Source organism: Myotis yumanensis, unplaced genomic scaffold, assembly GCF_028538775.1.
Source record: "Myotis yumanensis isolate MYYU_CA2020_CCGP unplaced genomic scaffold, mMyoYum1.0.hap1 SCAF_2, whole genome shotgun sequence".
Lineage (NCBI taxonomy): Eukaryota > Metazoa > Chordata > Mammalia > Chiroptera > Vespertilionidae > Myotis > Myotis yumanensis.
This window is the reverse complement of record NW_027223753.1, coordinates 161,473,560-161,493,204: the sequence shown is the minus strand read 5'-3', so window position 1 is coordinate 161,493,204 and position 19,645 is coordinate 161,473,560. Positions and strand designations below refer to the sequence as shown.

Genomic DNA, 19,645 nt, shown 5'->3' with positions numbered 1-19,645 from the left:
CTGCTAAAGTCCTAGAGTCCCCATCCCAATCAGAAGGCAGCAAGCAGTCCAGGTGGAAATGTTCAATCACGGTAGATACAGGGAATTTCTTTACAGCCATGGGCAATACAACAGCCCCACCCTTAACTAAATTCAGCTCTTCCTTTTTTATCTCCACAATATCACCTCATCACTTTTTCAGTTTTCTCACCTTAATTCATTCCTTTTTAAAAGTAAGCTACATAGACCATCAGGCACAGTTTAACGCCCTCAATCACCTTGATTCCAACCACATAAAGTATCAAGTCGGGCAGTTCCTCGGCTTTCTCTCTACCATAAAAATAGTCACAGCAGTGGCAACCAGTTACAGGCATGCTGCCTCACTGTGCTCCTGGGACTCTCCTAATCTTGGAAGTAAAGTCCAGAGTAGTCAGTTTCCAACTGGAGTGATGCTCAAGATAGCTAATCACCAGGACAACTGCACTCTCTGGGTTCTTTCCACCTCCCCCTCACGCAACATCAACCGACCAACCAAATAAATAAGCTCTTTACACCCTTAAGGCCTTTAGTATCTATGATTCTCTTGGGAAGCAGTGGCGACTGGTTACTCTTCCAGGCTTAAGACCTAGTGATTTGGCCTCAAGACATTTTCCTCAGTGTTTGGAGAAGCTGGAACAGAGGTGGCTACAGCAGTAGAGACGTGAGTGAGGGGATGCTGAGAAAGTGAGAAAATATGTTGTCTTGAGGGGCACTTCACAAGGGGAGTGGAAACCCCTTAAAAATCTTGAAATATAAAGAGGACCAAAGCCTTTAACATCCCTTTTGCATTTGCTCAGGTGGCCTAACAAAAATGTGGGAGAAAGGAAGCAGTTCATTTTCTGTTGCTGAGGAGTTGGCGCTCAGTAAATCAGGCAGCTACAATGACATCAGAATCATGCAGACATACTAGTACCTATTTCAAATCCGGCCCAAACTCAACTGAACTCACTCTACTCGTACTATATTAAACTTTAACTGAGTATTTGATTAATGATGAATTAGCCTTCTCAGAATTTAAAAGGACTTTTGGGAAAATGACAGATGAACTAGGCCTGTTTAAAAGGGTGCTTTAATCCATTCCTCTGTTTTTTCTACAGATTGCCCTATGGCAAGCAGATAGATAAAATCATCCCATAGCCAGCAGGCATGGGAGTTCCAGCTCTGCAGAATCCAGCCTTCGGCTTCACCCTCTCTGGCACCTGAGATAAATGAATGCCTGCAATTGTGCAAAGTACAAAGCCTTCAAAGCCTTCCATGACAGTGTCACCAAGGTCACAACAAGATGGTATTGAATAACATAAACTGATGAACATATAGAAACATGAAACCGACTGTCAAACCTCAGAGAGAAGGCAGGGGAGTGGGGGGAGAGATCAACCAATGAACTCATGTGTATATGTATAACTCATGGACACAGACAATAGGGTGGTGAAGGCCTGGGGGAGTGGGGGCGTTGGTCAGGGTAAGAGAAGTCAATGGGGGGAAAGGAAGACGTATGAAATACTTTCAACGATAAAAATTAAAAGAAAAAAAGATGGTATTAGTTCAGAGCAATGGACATGTGAATATATTAACATGTTTGTGAAGTGGTTTGGCAAACAACCACTTAACAAAGCCAGAAGGTCAGGTAATTGTCCATTAAAGTGAAGAAAAAGGTTTTTTTAAAAATGCTTTTAAACATTGGATGTAGAGATTTTGGAGGCACAACTGTAAAAAGAAATCGCAGTAGTAAATGAACTGTATTTTTACCTTTTGCAAACACTGAAAGGCAGCATTGAAAGGAGCTCTAAATGTTCCTTTCTTAGAAGAAAGAAGAGCCTATGTTCCCTTAGAATTATGTATGGTGAAATTTCAACAGCAGAAAAATCAGGAGAGAGTATTTTTACTTGACTTGCAACAATTTGATCCCACAATTCTCTGTTATAAAGGGGAGCATGAGCATCAGCATGCAAGGTCAAAGATAAATAGTTCAAGTCACAAAGTTTCCCATCGCACAGTTTTATAATGTTTGTGCATATCTAAACTTTTATTAATCCCCTTTTGAGAATGAATTGAAGCTTGGGGATAATTTTTATATACAAAAGAGCTGTCTTGCAGCATTTCATGAAGGCTTTGGAATTTATGACAGATTTTCAGATTACAATTTCTTTCTTAATTTAGCTTTGCGCAGTTAAGTGCGACTTGCTTGTCTCACACTGTTTCCATGAATTTTATTTTATTGCATTTCATTTTTTATCTCTAGTTTTAATAAAATTGGTTATTCTAAAGCACATTGGGTAAAGAAGAATGATTTTCATCCACTAGTTCGGAAATGGTGAGCTTTTTTACTCCCTGGGAGTGATTTCACAACTTTTAAACTTTATTAAAAAGCAATTTGTTTCCTGTTTAAGTTATCTTGCTTCCTTTAAAATGTCGATTTATTTTCAGTTAGTGACAGTTTACTTAATTAGCTCTACCTTAACCACTTAAAAATCTATTTACTTCCCATTTGAGAGGCTTTCACTTAGTTTAAACATAACTTTGATTGCTCTGTGATGTTACATTGCCTCTGTTTCATCCAACTCCCGCCATTAGAACTGAAGCTGTGGGGGAACCTGTGCAACCTCAATGAGGTTCGGGAACTGCAGGGAAACCAATTTAATAGACAAAAAGGCAAGTGATTTAGGAAGTGAACAAAATATTTCAGTAATACACAGACACCAAAAGAGTGCCCAAGAATAGGTAAGCACAATATATGAGTTATTGTGTAAAATGCCAATTTCTGCCTGTTCTGTAACAGACGGTTCATTTAGAGCCAGCATGGTTTGATGTACACATTTGGACCACATGCTCTCTTAACCCTGATTCCATGACCCCAACCCTGGGAGTACAATCCAGCCTCCCACACAGAATGGGCAGCAGAGAAAGGCACCTCTGAAAAGTAAATTAATGTGCAGCACTGGAAATCTGCACACCCCTCAGCTTCTGAACACCCAGACTCTGAACACCACTGGTTGAAGAATAAATTGCATTTCTAGCCAAACCCTGGATCTACCAAAGTGTAGGTACCTGTCAAGATACCTCTTATTAGCTAGCTCTGTTTAACTCTCTCATCTACAATATATTTTTAAATATTCAATTACCAATTATAATCAGGATAGTGCAGAATGGTGGTTAATTATTCCTAGTGATGGCTTTGAATGGGTATTTAAGTGTTCCCAATACAAAGTTTTTTATCTTTTTGTTTTTGTGTAAGGGCTCTTCAGGAAGCAGAGAAACACATGTGGATATGGAGATTCATACATTCAAACATATTTATTACTCTCATTGTGCCCTACAGCTGGGTACAAGGACAGCCTGAGTACAGTGTTAAACAAGGCAGGTGTGGCCCTCACTCCAGAAACTCAGCTATATAAGCAACAAGCACTAGACCCAAAGTCACACAATTCATCATTAATTGCAATGGTGAAAAGTGCCAACAGTCAGGGGCCCCTAATTGGGGGGTCAGGGAAGGCCTCTCTGAAGTAAGGTTGAGCTGAGATGTGAGAGCAAATAGGACTTAAGCTCGGAATTAGAAAGATCAGCATGGCTTGAGTAGGAAGGAAGGAGGAAATGAGCCCAGAGAAGGCAGAAGCCAGATGGTGCTGAGCCTGGTGTGTGGAGTCAGCTTCCAACATTCATGCTAAGAGCCACTGAAGGGCTGCAAGGAGGAGGAGACATTGTGGGATCTGCATTTAGAAGTTATGGTTCTGTCTGCTTTGTGGAGAGTCAGTTGGAAGACGACAAGAAGAGAGAGGTGGGAAAACAGGAGGTTACTGCAGAAATCCTGAAGAGACGATGGTGGCATAGACAAGGCCAATGGCAGTGTCCGTGGAGAGATAGGCTTGGGTAATATTTAGGGGAAGGAATAGCCAGGATTTGGTGATTGGTTATTGGGGTGGTGGAGAGGCATGTGGAAGGTTGACCCCAGGGTCACTGGTGCAGAAGCAAGTTACAAGGGACAGAACAGAAATGACAGGTTTTTCTTAAGTTTTCTTTCAACTTTCATATTCATGCTGTGGTTTTGATAAATGACAGTTGTGCTTCTGAACCTGAGTGGAAGTAGCACCCAATGATTGTTGTCAATCTGCTCTGGCAAGATGCACCCTTAGTTTCAAGGAAATAATTTTATTCACTATGGTTTAAAAATAAATTATAAATTGTTGATATAACTGGATCCTAATAATATACAAAAAATTAGGAACAAATCCATTTGAAGGACACAAATTTAGGCTTAAGTGAAATTAACCTGTGCATACTTGAAAGGGCATTTCACTGAGATATAGTTTTTGAGGGGCCCCTTAACCTGACATGCAGTCCTCTGTGGCCAGCCCTACCCCACTTTCAACCCCACCTCTAATAGGTTTCTGCCTCACCCCTAAATTCCCCCAAAGCTACTCCTTACCTCCTGAGTTTTGCTGTCGCTGTGTTTAGCTTTACTTAAAATGTCCACATCTTGTTTCTCCCTATATCCACTTTCTAGGCTCCTTTCTAGTGATCCTTTAAGTGCCATCTCAAAAATCTCTAGTTTTAGAAAGCATTTTCTCTTTAATAACCCGCCAGGCTGTGGTGGGGTCACTCATCTCTGATTCTGTCCAAACCACAATTATTGCCCATGGGCCTGTCTCTCCCACTAGCCTTCGACCTCCTGTGACTTCCAAACAGCATGGTACTCAGCACAGAGTGTGCTTTGCTTAAGACATGTTGAACTCTACTCAACTCAAACTCATCCCCCAACACACAACTTTGGGGTGAATATCTACAGCTCCACACTCCTATTGTTAACTCTATCTTAGCATCTCTCACAGTCTGCATTCCTAGTTCTCTCTCTCCATCTCCACCCTCTCCACTGCCCCTCTTGGCAGGTAGGTAGTTCCTACCGGTGTATTTAGTTCTCACATTCTTTCATCTGCCCCTTCCCCCAGCAGCCCTGCCAGCACCACACATTCAGGAGATACTCAATGAATGTTTATAGCTATGAACTGTCAAGTGCAAACATGGTTGAGGCTACTGCCCAACTGTCTTGGGAGAAGTTGTGCCACCCATTCAGCAAAAAGTCTGACCTTCACCCTGTCAGTGGGAACAATAGCCCGGGTGAGCGTGGGACTCCTCGCCACTCCAGCAGACAGGCAGTCTTGTAAGCAACTTGTAAAGCTCTGCCTCCGTTCTTGTGCCCCAACTTTTCAAACAGAAATTACTCCTTTCCCAGAACATCCTTTCTCCAAGAGAGACACATCCTAAACTGAATTTGGGAGCCAATCTAACAGCCATTATGCATAATTCCCTAATCACCCCCTTTCTTTCTCATTTAATTGTGTTTATTTCAACCAGCATACAATCAAGACAATACTTTTCAGGGGAAGAGACAGTCCTTTCTAGCTGCTAAGGAGAAGAGAAAAAGTCCTTTTGAAGAGAACTACAGTATTGATTATTTTCTGAACAGTGGCCATGAATGCAGCTGAGTGAATGGGAAAACATCAAGGGATCTAGCTGACTCCTATCCCAGGACATTATTATTATTATTATTATTATTATTATTATAACTTGATAGAATCTTAGTTTTATTTATTTTTAAAAGATTTTTAAAATTGATTTTTTTAGAGAGAAAGGAAGGAAGAGGGAGAGAGAGAGAGAGAAACACTGATGTGAGAGCAAACATGGATTGGCTGCCTCCTACACATCTCCTATCAGGAACTGAGCCTGCAACCAGGACATGTGCTCTGACCAGGGAATAGAACCAGCTACCTTTAGGTGCATGGGACAACGCGCAAACAACTGAGCCACACTGGTCAGGATGATAGAATCTTAGTTTTAGAGGAGACCCAAGCATCTCCCAGCCCAGGATAGGAGACCCCTGCACTTAGAGACAACCACCTTCAGAACAAAGTTTTAAGTTGGTATGTAAGCTCTACTTACATGTAAAAGTGTCTTGGGTCCCTAGAGCACCACTGTATTGTGGCACCACCATGATCATCCTAATTTATCGATACTATCTTTGGGGTCTCATCCCTGCTCTGCTCCTACTCAGCTGTGACCCTGCTGGGTGTGTGCCTTCTCCTCTCCGGACCTCACTGTCTCAAATCAGGACACTTGACCTGACTGCTTAGCCTCAAGCCTGAGAATCTTTCTTATTTTAGCTCTTTCTTGTCCACCGTTTCTGCCACAACCTTTCTAGTCTAAGCCACCATCTTTCTTCACTCACCCCACCAGCTCTCTAAATGATTTCCCTTCTTTTACTCTTGCCATGCCCATCCACACAGGAGCCAGACCTATTTCTTTAAACAAAAATCAAATCATGACACTCCCTTATTGAAACTCCACAATTGTTTCCTATCACATTTAGAAAACCCAAATTCTCCCCATAGCTTGTGAAGCCTAATTTGACATGGACCCAGCCCATTTCTCCAAACTTCTTACCCCCTTTTTCCTGCTCTCTGCTCACCAGTTACTCTAGCCATCTCCCATTTTCATGAACACAGGCAGCTCATTTGAGTCTCAAGAACATTGTGGGTTCCATTTCATGCACTTGGAACATCCTCCTAAACACACCCTGTGGCTATCCAGCCAGCTCTCTGCTGCACCAGCTGTCACTATACGGCCTATTACATGTTTGTCTGTGGTGGTGTTTTCTCTCTACCTCCTGCGTAAGGCCCACGTGGGCAGGGCTTTGTTTGGGTCACCGCTATGTTCTCAGAGAGAGTTTGCTGAGTAAAGGAGTGAATGAAATCAACCAATCTGATCTGAAAACTTCCTGTGTGATAAAGGGCAGAAACCATAAAAGGACATGGAAATGTTTTGCAAACAATTGTGGAATCAGAATTCCAACTCTCTGATTCCCTCATCTGGCTCTCTGATCAATCATCTTATTTGAAATCGATTACTAAATTTGTGCCATTATTTGATCTATGGTAAAACAACAAGACGTTTCCTTGTTTTACGTAAATGGAAGGACTCCTCCCTCGCAGCTCCTCCCTGTTGGAGCTTCTGTTGTTTAGAAAGCCATTTTTCCAGAGGCCAATGGAGGAGAGTTTACACACCATCAGGTGTCTTACACTCACTTTGTTCTGTTAAAGGGTCAGGCTCACACGATGTATAAGAGCACCCAGGGCAGTCCATCAAGTCATTATTCCTGTCTCTTCCCACAGCACACTGAGCATTAGTCCTGGAGGGGAACAGCTCACACTGCCAGTGCCACTGGAGAGCCGGCAGGCGCCACTCGAAATGCCCAATTACCAGTAATTCATTTTCTGTCCCCTCTTTGGAACAAGTATGATCAAAATAAATGTCCTGCTATGGTGAGAGAAGCCATCATTTTTCTGAGAGGGCTCAGCTGAAACTCGTTAGCAGGTGTATAGACTCTCCTTTCACTGTGAACTGTGGTCTTTTTGCCTGACAGATGTCACACTGAGTACAACCTGGCTAAGAGACCAGAAGACCCAAAGTTTTAGCTGCATCCCACCCTTGGGCCCCTCTACTCCCCCCATACCACTCCTGACTCTTCCCAACACAGTGGAGCTGGGGTGACTAGAACTTGTCTTGTCCTTGGCACCTCCCTGGGAGAACCTCCTCACTGGTGCCTTGGAGCCTGTTTATGGTGTCCCCCTACTTTTCATCACTTCTTAAGTCTGAGGCTCTCAAACTTTAGAATGCTTAAGAATCCCTGAGTGTTATTTTATGTGTGTGTTTTGTTTTGTTTTTTAAAAAGAGGCACTATCTTCCCCACAGATTCTGAATCAAAAAGTATGAAATAGGGCCAGATAATGTGTGTTTTTAACAAGTCCCCACTCTGGCCAGATATTTTAATGCCAGGGATCCAATCACACTTTGAAAAAGATAGTTTCATATTCACACTTAACACCTCCGTTGTTTTCTATAACAAAATGGACAACCATTTCCAGTGATTTTTTTCATAAATGCTCCCAAACCTAATCTTGCCTCACCAACTGAGTTCATGCTCTGTGGCCACACTAGGATCGTGGCTCCCAGGATCTTCCCACTCCAACCTATTCCCCCTCTGGCACCAAAATACCTCACACCTTCACCTATTTCCTCTGCTCAAAATCTTTCAATAGTTTCCCACTAGTCATAAAGTTTGAGACTTTTATCCTTTAGCCTGGTATTCAAGGTTCCAGAAATTGCATGCTGACCATGCTGAGCATAGGGGTTATCAAAAAGAAGTGACCCTCCCCGCCCCCGCCCCGCCCCCGCCCCAGTCAGTGTGGCTAAGTGGTTGAGCGTCGACCTATGAACCAGGAGGTCACAGGCATATGCCTGAGTTGTGGACTTAATCCCCAGTAAGAGACATGCAGGAGGCAGCTGATCAATGGTTCTCTCTCATCATTGATGTTTCTATCTCTCTTTCTCCCTTCCTCTCTGAAATCAATAAAAAGTCTATATCTATATCTATATCTATATCTATATCTATATCTATATCTATACACACTAAAGGCCCGGTGCATGAAATTCGTGCATGGGTAGGGTTCCTAGGCCTGGCCAGCAATCAGGGCTGATTGGGGCCTTCTGGCTGCTGGCAGGGGCCTCCCTTCTCTGACTGCCAGCTGCTGGCCAGCGCCTTCCTTCATTCCACACCACCCCCTGATGGTCAGCGCATGTCATAGCGAGTGATCGAACTCCCAATCGAACTCCAGCGGGGACACTCTGCATATTAGCCATATATATATATATATATATATATTTTTAAAGAAGTGACCCTGGGTGGTGACTGTCTTGTATTATGTTAACATAATAGGAATTGAGGACATTAAAGGTGTTTAAAATTACCATGGATCAAGAAAGCCCTCAGGCTCAGTAACTCCTAGGGAGGGACTTCCTCTCATTGCCTCCCAGGCTGTATCTGCCTCCCTACCCTGCCTGATGGAGGCAGCAGGTGCTCCTCAGAAGGTGCTCATCATGGAAGGAGCACCCTTCAGTCAGAATAGAGTTTGCATTCAGGAAGTCAAAGGATGCAGGCCATGATGGGAAGTGAAGAGAGGAAGGCAGGAAGCAGGGCCGAGGGGAGCGGGTGGGGGTGTAGAGTGGGGAGGGGTACTAGAAGTTCATGAGATTCCCAGGCAGGAGGGGCTGAGAATGTCAGAGGCAAGCCTCTGCAGCTCATTCCTGCCCTGCCAATTCTAGCTGAGGGATAATGGAGAGGACTGGAATAGAGCCTCCAATACCAGCCTCCTCGAGGGAGAGGGGCAGGGTGCTCCCTCTAAAATCAGGAACACCAAAGAGGCAGATGGGAAAGTTTCCTTATCTTCACTCCAATCAGCAAGCACTGCTGACAAGTGAGCCCTCCTTTTCTCCCCTTCCTACGTCCTCAATTCAGCTGAGCCTTACCCCTGCTCTTCCTGGGCATTCACGCTGCCCAAGGAATTACATATTAGCTACTTGAATGTATTTGAATGATTAGTTTATCACTATCAAAAACTTAATTGAGAATTTTAATACTGCTGAATACTACCATGGAAAAATGGATATTATTCAAGCTATATACTACAAAGAAAAGTGTCAGCAATGAGGAGTTAAAATAATTATGATTGTGAAAAACAAATGAGAATGGGTAGTGTCTGTTTTAGGGAAACTTGTGTAAGATAAATAACTGTAGAAGGCATTTTATAATGACTGGACATATGGAAAAGAGTGTTTGGTATGAGTATGACTGTGCAGGTCTTACTGGACAGGCACTTTGAGTCTGACTCTCAGATGTCAGAGGCTATATAACCTTTGGGACCAAGTAACCCACCAGGGTCCTCTGAGCAATGACATTCCAGCACTAAATTATAAATCTAAAGGGCAGGGGCTGTGCCTCTCTGCATTCCCATCACCTAGCAGAGTGCCCAGGGCACAGAGAGAAGCTAAGAGCACAGACCTCGTGGTTAGGTGGACGTTTGAGTTCTTGCTCTGCTAAAGTAAAGGCAAGTTTACTTGTCCTTGCTAAGCCTCAGTAAAATGAGGACCAAGCTATCACCTGGCTTACACTGTTGGAAGATTAAATAAGAAAAGGCACGTGAAGGGATTAGATGCTCAATCATATTTACTCATAAAGATGATGAACCCTGAGCTTTGAACAATAAAACTTGAATAGACACTTAATCCTAGTAACAAAATTTAGGGGCTGGAATCTAAACATCTCTCTGATGTTCGAGTCCCCTCCCCAACCCAGTAAGTAACCAGTTCAAAGTTCAAATGGCTCCTCCTTGCGTGTGTCCCCCCATCCATCTGAGACTAATGCTCTGAGCATTTTCATTTTTAGATGCTCTAATCCTTCCTTCTCACAGGAAGAGTTAATTTCTAGATCTATCATCATTCTGGTCATTTCACTCTGTGTGCAACCCAAAGCACTCATCTTTTATTATGCAAAGCTGTCAATTGGATTACACCATGCCCATGCTGGTCTAGTATGATTAAGGGGCTGTAGTCAGTAGCTGGTAAAAGATTGGATATCTGGAGTTAAAAAAAATTATTCTCAAATCCTTTTTATACATTCTTAGGCAAGCAAGAGCTGACATAGTAAAAGCTGTAATTTTCTATATGAGGCTCCAGAAAAACTGGTAGAAACAGGTAAGATTCATTTGTAGTACAACGGATTTTAATGTTAATATATTCATTCAGAATGGAAAGTCACTGAGCCGGATAAATTCTGCCATTACTGCCCCTCACTAGCTCACCTGATTGGACTGCTTAAAAGCAAAAGATGATGATGATGATGATGATGATGATGATGATGATTTTAAATCCTTACCCAAGAACATGCTTAGAGAAAGGGAGAGAAACATCTATGGAAGAGAGAAACTTCAACCGGTTGCCTTCCATACACTCCCCAACCAGGGATCAAACTGCAACCCAGGCATGTGCCCTGACCAGGAATCGAACCAGCAACCCTTCAGTGCACAGGACAATGCTCAACCAACTGAGCCACACTGGCCAGGCAGGCATTATTTTTAAAGGATGGTATTGGATCTTCAAACATGTCACTGTCCCACACACAACATGGAGACCACTCCTAAGCCTCCCAGCCTTACCTCTCAGTTTTACTGCCAGGAGCAGGCACCCAGTTAGACTTCCTCTTCCCAGTCCCCTGGCTCTCACTTAACTCTCTGCCTCCTGGCCTTCCCCCATCTCCTCTGCTTAGAGCTCCAAGCACCAGTGCAAATCCAGCCCAAGCACAGGGAACTTTCCCTGCTTCGACTCCATCAGACTATTTTTGTTTTGCTTCTTTGGCGCTGAACCTGGATAGCTGTGTGTCATTCACAGGACCTTAGGTGTACATGTCTTCTCTCAGGCCAGAAACCTCCAACTCCTAGCATGGGGTCTTGCACAGAGCAGGTGTTCCAAAACACTTTATAATTTCTTATTGCACAAAATGGAGAGAGAAGAAAAGGAGAAGCTGAACAAGATGGCCTGCAGAGAGTGGTCAAAATGGTTGCTCTGGCTACAAAATAATGGGATAGAATTTGCATCTACCAGAAAGATCAAGAATCTAGCTACTCCTTGTTCTTCTCACCACAGAGTCAGACCTATCTGAGCTTGGAAGAAGTCCTTTACATCCATGGGAAACTACAGAGGTTAGGGGAAAGCGAGAGAGAGCGGTGGAGCGATGTGGCTTTTCTACAGGGCTCCGGGACTGGGAGCCAGGAGACCTAGCTTCTAGTCCCAGCACTATCATTAACTGGCTGTGTGGTTATGGCCAAGTTACTTTACATCTCTGGGCCTCAATTTCCTCCACCATAGAGTAGGTTAGACTGGATGCTCTTCCAGGCCCTTGACAGCTCTGAGATTTATCACTGAGTGAAACGGAACTCAGCAGACCCGCGAAGCAGTTGCTGTTGTAGAAACAGGAGATTCAGGGGTCCCCAACAGCACAAGCACCAGGGGGCGCCCGAGTACCATTCAAAGAGGATGTGGAGGATTTACTACATGTTAGGCAGACGCAGTGCTAAGCCCTGTACTCGTATATCATTCAGTCTGATGAGATAGGCGCTATAATCGTTCCTACCTTAGAGGTGAAGCAATTGAAGTACCACAGGTGAAACCACCTGCCAAGGTCACACAGCCAAGATCGGTCAGAGCAGGACTGAAACCAGGCTGCCTGACTCCACAGCCCATGCTTGCTGAGTAACCAATAATCTGCGGTTCTGTATGACCCCAGCCACTGAGTCTCGCTCACAGGTTCCCATGTAGGCTGCTGAGAAAATACCTCTGGACTCCAAATGGGCTCAGGAGTCTTAGATCCAGACTACATGGTTCAAACAATTCTCTCCTCCTTCAAGACACCAACTCTCACGCCACTGGCTGTAACGGTTCCATCAATACTCTATTGCCCTGCACGCTGACTGGTATGCTTTGGTAGCCTGTCCTTTACATTTTCAAATGTGCGTGTCTTATGCCGGGCATCTTGCCAGAACCTAGCAAAGGGCTGGGCCAACTGCAGAGGCTCAAGCTGCTGAGTAACTGATGGGCACTGAGGGTGTCTCCGTGTCCTCCGCCTGGGCTGTAAGTACCTGGAACCCTCGATACCTCCACATCACAACACCTGCAGGCAGACTCCAGCCATCTACCCACAACTACTAAATGGGTTCAAAGGGAGGGTTCGTTTCACAGAAGCAGAAACTGGGTCTCCAATCAATCATTTCAGCTCACGGGAGAAAAAGTAAAGAGAACCCCAGCTTCATGCCAGACACAGCCAAGAGCTGTTTGGGGCATAGAGAGGAAGAAGCCAGGGTTTCTACTCTCACGAAAATACTGGAATAGAAGAGATGAAACATGCAAAGTTGGTAAGTATATAAGATTTATATAGTAAAGATATAAAATATATAAAGTTTTATATAATATATAAAATATATAAAAAACCAATAACTATATAGAAGTTCTGGGAGCCAGGAGTCCTTCACTCTAACCATTACTGCATTATGTCCAGCACTTTCTGCAACACCAGCTCAGACACCCTGCCGGGCACTAATGGTTGTTGGGGTATCAGGTAAGCATTTGAGATCATTGCCGGGTTTGGTAGCCCTTGTCTTGCACATTTTTCTTGTGCACTGTCCCAATGTCAGATTCATGGTGAGACAGAGTGAGGGGGACCATGGGTGAGTGAAGTGATGTCCCAGAGGTGATATTCTCCTAACCTGAAAAGACAATGGAATGAACCAGCCTGGAGAATTCCGTTCCCATGGGACATCCAAAGCTCCATCATATCAACCTCGAAATCTTTCGCTTGCTCTTCCTTGGTGCCAACAATGTGATTTGTACAGTAGAGATGAATTAATGGAGTTTCACTTCCAGGAATGCTCTCATTTTTTAAGAGCGTGATATAGAACAGCCACAGGTGTAGTTTAATACACTTCTTCCCTGCTTTAGTGCAGATGCCATGGTGGTCACAGGAAAGTCTAACAGCTCCCAGATAATCTAGGTCTGGACGCTGCCTTCTTGGTGGGGAGGTCTTTGCCCACCCTCCTCGCAGCACCTCAGCCCCTTTCCAATGCCCATCCTAGGACAACAGCCATGAAAACAGAAGGAGGGCAAAGAGCACACCAAGAGAGCTGCACAATCCATGGACCTGGTGATCTCCACGAGTCACTCAGAGTCCACTGAACTAGTAATGCCCGGAGCCTGGCACCTCCCTGTCTCAGTCACGGATTCTGTGCCCTCCTGTGCTCAGGGATGATGCCTTTCTCTGGATAGCTCCCAAGGACAGGAGCAGGCCACTGAGCCCCTTGCTTCTCCATTCCCAGCAGGACCCACAGTTGCAGAGCTGGGCCGGCACATCAGTGGTGCCGTCTCTCCCGAGGCTCAGGTGTTGCCTCTAATGACTCAATCACTGCCCCCGTTGAGGAAGGGGTGCTGCCAGGAGGTTAGGGCAGCCCCCAAATGGGGGACACTCCTGAAGGCCTGGTTACTTCTGGGACTCACTGCACAGTGACCCTGCACCCAGAGCAGGTCCCAGCCAGTGCAGGATGCCCTGCTCTCCCTCCACCTGGCCTCTATCTCAGGACACCCACTGCCAGGCCCCCAACAACAGCTGTGAAAGGACTCAGCTTCCAAAGACATGTCCAGTTGGCTTTCCATTTTCCATGTACAGGAGGGGGCAAAAGTAGGTTTACAGATGTTCATGGTGAAAATAATACAATAAATAATAACACAAGAATAAATTGTTTTGCATACTCACAACTGTAAACCTACTTTTGCCCCCTGCATATTTTGATACATATTTGGATTACACATGGTCAATACCATAGAAGGTATGGAAGGAGAGTGAAATATCATTTTATACGTATAATCTTGAAATTATGTGGTGGTTCCATAAAGATCTAGTAATATGAGTGCCGCCACCCCTGCCACTCACAGTGAACCAGCAGGGAGATAATGCTGGGCCTCCATCCAGTCCTCAGCTCCCAACCAGCTCCCCCACCCAATGTGTCAGTCCTCAGAGCAAAGCCCAGGAGTCCCCAGGGAGACAGAGAGAGAAAGTATGAGGGGAAAAGAATGGGTGATTTCATACAAAAGGACATTTGTAGCAAGGCTGTCCTTTTAAGGTCAGAAACATGACCATATCTTTATTATTTGTGGTAAAGGAAAAAGCCACGACTGGTATAATAATGCAAAAAGACAGGTTAAGCTAGAAACAACCTCTCATTATGGGACATACAGTCATCAACAGCTCATGCTTTAAATCTGGTTTCCCAAGTCCAATCTTGCCAAAGAATCCCCTGAAGGACCTGTATCCCACCCCAAACCTCCACTCTAGCAGGCCGCCTGCATCCATAATAAAGAAATGAATTCATTTTATGTGGGGTCTCACCCTGGCAATGCTCAGATAACCCAGGCCTTTGAATTGTGCAGGCAGCTCATGGCTGAGTGAGGGTCAAGCTCTCCCCAAAGAAAGCTATGTCATATAACTGCATGGAATTGCTATTCCTCAAGCTGCCTCCCTTCTCAAAACCTCAGGGTGAGAAGGCCCAGTTTATAGGGCTGCTTAGTTGAGAAGCATGCAATTAACAAGTCCAGATGGCTTTTTTGGGGGGTGGGGGGGTTCATGGGGGTGCAGCTGGGGCTAAATTGCTCTCTTCTCTTCATAAATCAGATGATCCCAGGCCTGACCACCCAGGTCATGGACTCAGCCGTCTGCCGGCCTGGGGGGGAGGGGTGCCGGGTACAGGGACCTGTTACCTGCTGGACGTCCTGCTGGAAGACGCAGAGCTGCAGCCGCTGGTGCAGCCGCACCTTGCGGTGCTGCCAGATGCTCTCGAGGCGCCGCTGGTGGTGCAGCACCTCGTGTACCACGTCCAGCACCTGGTGCACTGCCTTGGAGTAGTTGGCTGTGGCCGTGAGGGACTCAGAGTTCCCGGGGCTCAGGGGACGCTGCAGCACATCCAGCAGGGCCTTGCCATCCTGGCTGACCTGCAGGAAGGGAAGAGGGTCATGTCAAGGGAGTGGAGTGGCAGACAGGGCACAGACAGAATGGGTGGCTAATCCTACCCAGACTGATGACAATCAAGGAGCGGGCCAGCCAGCGCTGCCATGGTGCTCAGCCCGCAGCCTGGGGAGGACAGAGCACCTGAGAGTCTGGGGGAGAGGAGTTGCAGGGCAGCATCCAGTGTCTGTGAAACTCCTGAATCAGTCTCTCTCTCCCTTGAATTTTCACTCCATGAGGGCAGAGACTGCCCGCCTCCCCAGCACCTGGAGCAGTGCCTGGCACACAGTACCTGATACGTACTTTGACTAACTCACTGACAGGTCAGGCAGCAGAACTGTTCAGAAATGAAGCTGAGTATATATGGACATCATAAACCTCTCCCCCTTTCTTCTTCACCTTCCTCTACCTGCTTCCAAACTTCTAGATGTGTGACCAGAGAAAAGTTATCAGTTTCCTTGTCTCAGGAACTCGTAAGGAGAGTGATGGTGCATACCTAGGGTTGTGGTGAGGATTAAATGAATTAACACACACAGGGCACTTAGACTGGGGCCCAGCACCTAGGTTTGGCTACCAGTTCTATCTTCATCATCATCATCATCATTTCTCTCTCCTGTCTTCTTTCTTTCCTTGTCAATTTCTTTCTTCTATATTGATCCTTCTTTTGCTCTCCTCCTATACAACCATTTATTTTCTCCTGAAAGTGGTGACATCCCCATCTTTGCAGAATATGCAGAGTAAAGGAAGGACCCTAAGATTGTGGCCACACCATCCGTGCTCCTGGGTTCCTCAGCCTCAGTGCTGTGTGTGGGTGCGCGCACACACACACATGCACCCAGATGATCCCTGCTGATGGCCCCATTTTCTCTGCTTCCTGGCTGGAGACACCATCACTCATAGACCAAAGATCATAAAGAGTCTCCAACGAGAGGAAAATGGCCTCTCTTCTTCTTAGTCCAACCTAGGGTATTCCGCAGTGCACAGGCCGGTGCTGTCGCCACCCCCCCCACCCCATACACACACAGTCAGGACCCTTGGGTGTCCTGCTGGGTTCTCACCTCTGTGTAGGCCTGCGTCACCTGCTCATACAAAGACTGGTGGTGGTGAATCGCCAGCTCCAGGTCCTGCATCTCGGATGGCAGGCCACCTTCACTGCACATCTTGCACCAGGCGTCCACTCCCGACAAGAACTGGAAGGAGATGCCAACTGGGTCAGTGTGGACACTGGGTTGGGCAATGGGCAGATCATATAGTAGAGATGGTCAGATGCCTTGGGAAGAGGCATCAGGACCTCTGGAAGCCTTCAGAGACCACTGCAGAGGGTGGAGGTTTTCTTTTAATTGTACAAACACTAACTCCATGTAAGAAGTTAGACCCAGTAAGGAAGTGTGGTTTCCACAAACAAACATAACTATTATGAAACTGTTGGGGGTGGGAGCCATCTTCACGTTCAACAGTTTATATCCACACACAGACTATGCAATATAGGTGTGCAAACAGCTCACTACATTGCATGTATACATTAGAGCTGCTTGTCCTGTGCATACTCACAGGCACATGGGAGTGGCTACACTGAATGTAATGGGATGTTTCCATACAGGTACTTTGTAGTGTGGACACTGAGTTGTGAAGAGGAGTGAAGAACACATCATACAGGCCCCTCAGGGAATTTACAGAGACGTTTCCCACAAGGAATGGAGATTAACCCTCAAGAAGATCCCTACTGCTGGGCCAGTAGCCCTGGGATGGGTGACCTAGGGGGACAGACTCTACTGTGCCTACAGTGGCAGTGGCTCCTGGAATGTGATATATATAGATCTTGACAGATATCAAATTATTTTAAAATGAAAATTAATAACTGTGGAGGACTATGGTTCTCTGTGCACAAAGGGTGAACCAACTGAAATCACTCAGAGTTATTGGGTGGAAAAATACACCTTAAATATGCAAATAATTCTTCACCCAACAGCCTGGAATGTTTCTGTCTGTGATTCCTCTCACCTGGGTGCACAGAACCATTCAAATTAACTGCCTAAATACCTTTTTCCCTCATTGCCTAGAACAGCCCATGGGAGGACAATAAAGAACTGCCTAAACAAACGCATTGAAAAAACAGCCTGAATCTCTTTGGTGTGCCCCCCCCCCCCCACCTCCCCTAGCCAAAGAGAATCATAGTTTATGAGTTTCCCTGAAGAAGTGGTAATATCTGCAGAAACTGCATTAAAAACAGATACAAATAAAATTGCTCCTGATCCAAATTAAGGAAACCACAGCGAGCAGTTGACTCCTCCAGCCACTGCATTTTCTATAAGTGCTTGAGTTCCAGTCTTGGTGTCAACGTCAGCTTTCAGTCCTGGGCTGTTGGTTGTGTGGCTGATTTTTCATTTTGTGTGAGTGTGTGTGTGTGTGTGCGTGTGTGTGTGTGCGTGTGTTTTTTTAATTACATTAGGACATCTCTTAACAATTCAAGAAGAGACCTGGCTGCTATCCAGCATCAGACTGCATGTACTTGATAACATCTCAGAAGCTTCTCTGCTCCACCAATAATCATTTTACAAAGAAGCCTGAAAACACCTTGACATTCCTGTGTCAATAGTGAGGGGGGCACCTCTTTAAAGTCCTTGCGATTTCTCTGTAACGCTCTAACAAGAGTCCTATAGCAGATCCCACAAAAGGGAGCTCAGGAAAGATAGACAGACAGAGAAGGAAGCATGAGTCTCCCTTGCCAATCTGGATAGGGTTGAAATGGAATAGGTGACTGGACATGAATAATATTCTCATGGTCCTTAGAATGAACCAGTCACAGTCTGCCATTACCACTACCATCTTAAAAAACAAACAAACAAGAAAACACGTGGCTAGATCGCTCTCAATGTACGGGGCTGCCCTTGACTCGTGACACAAGTATTTTAGACTTTGGAAGGTCTCAGGTGGAAACAGGTGCAGTGAAGGAAATACAGAACACCAGGAGAGTATGTTGAAGAAAGACCCACAGTAGAATCTGCCATTTAAAAAGCACACGAGGCACCTTCCATGCTCCATTGTGCTGGGAGGTTTGAATTATTCCACATTAGAGATGAGGAAATAAGATTAGACGAGTGGGATGAACTGCCTAATGTAAACGAATCATGGGGCTGCGATGGGAACCTCCATGTGTCTGTTCACCAAGCCTGGACTCTCAACGATCCCATATTGCCTTCCACGTTGGGTGGGTAACAGAGGGAAAGATTATGATCTTGTATCCAACTCTCCATTATCTGGGAAGCTACCAAATGTTATACAAAGAAAGAAATGTAGAGGTTAAGACCACAGACTTTAATGTTAGACACACATGGGTTGAAATCTCAGTTGTCCGTAAGTTGTGTGAATTTCACAGTGGTATGTTAGTAAATGTTTAGCCACTAGCATATATATGTATGTACACACACACACCTGTATTATGAACTTTACTAACATGAAAGATATGCAAAACATAATTTACACAGAATAATAACATACACAATGCTCTTTATTGTAAATTCCATGATCCTCACAGGGTGCTTTTGTATGTGACACAGTTGTATAGTTTTGACATCAAAGCTGGTTAATAGTTTCAATTTTGGTGTAAGACAAAAGTGAAAATACCTCAAGACTTATGTCAGAGCATAACTTGTTCATCCGAGATGAGAGGGGCTTCTTGGCTGAATGGAATAATCGTTTCTGAATATCAGAAGACTATTTCCTCAACTCTGTGTGCTATTCACAATGTAAGAGCTACAGATAAGACACATTTTAAGTTTAGTCTGCACTTCTAAATATTTCCCCCCTCATTTTGTAAGACTCTAGAGTCTAGACAATCAATAAAACAATAGATCAAGCCGTGGTTTGTAGCATTTGATGATTCCCAGGCTGTAAATCCCCTCCCTGGATCTATTTCAAGTGACCTCACCAAACACAGAGTTAGGCAGCGATGACTGGTAGCACACACTGTATAGTATTTCTACCATAGATATACACTTCCAGATAGATAATAAACAATGTCAAGAACTTAATGAAATGTAACAAAATAATTAAGACGTAATGAGTTTTGAGTATGTGTTGGCTTTGTTTTTAATATGACATATTTGATATAAATTTAGTTTTAAGTAATGGCTATATTTAATAACCAGTTCACAACATTTCTAGAATTTTAACTAGACCTCCGTGATCTGGTTAGAG

General features: G+C 44.8%; 1 protein-coding gene across 26 annotated transcripts in view; it reads right to left on the bottom strand.

The window, feature by feature from the left end:
• The window catches only part of KALRN (kalirin RhoGEF kinase), a 635,703-nt gene that overhangs the window by 333,976 nt on the left and 282,082 nt on the right, over positions 1-19,645 (bottom strand). For all 26 annotated transcript variants that reach the window (XM_070406353.1, XM_070406356.1, XM_070406366.1 and 23 more), the window contains exons 8-9: positions 16,507-16,638; positions 15,205-15,435 (exon numbers count right to left, since the gene is read on the bottom strand). In XM_070406353.1, the coding sequence (XP_070262454.1) occupies positions 15,205-15,435; positions 16,507-16,638 (363 nt within the window). The remainder of the gene's footprint in view (positions 1-15,204; positions 15,436-16,506; positions 16,639-19,645) is intronic.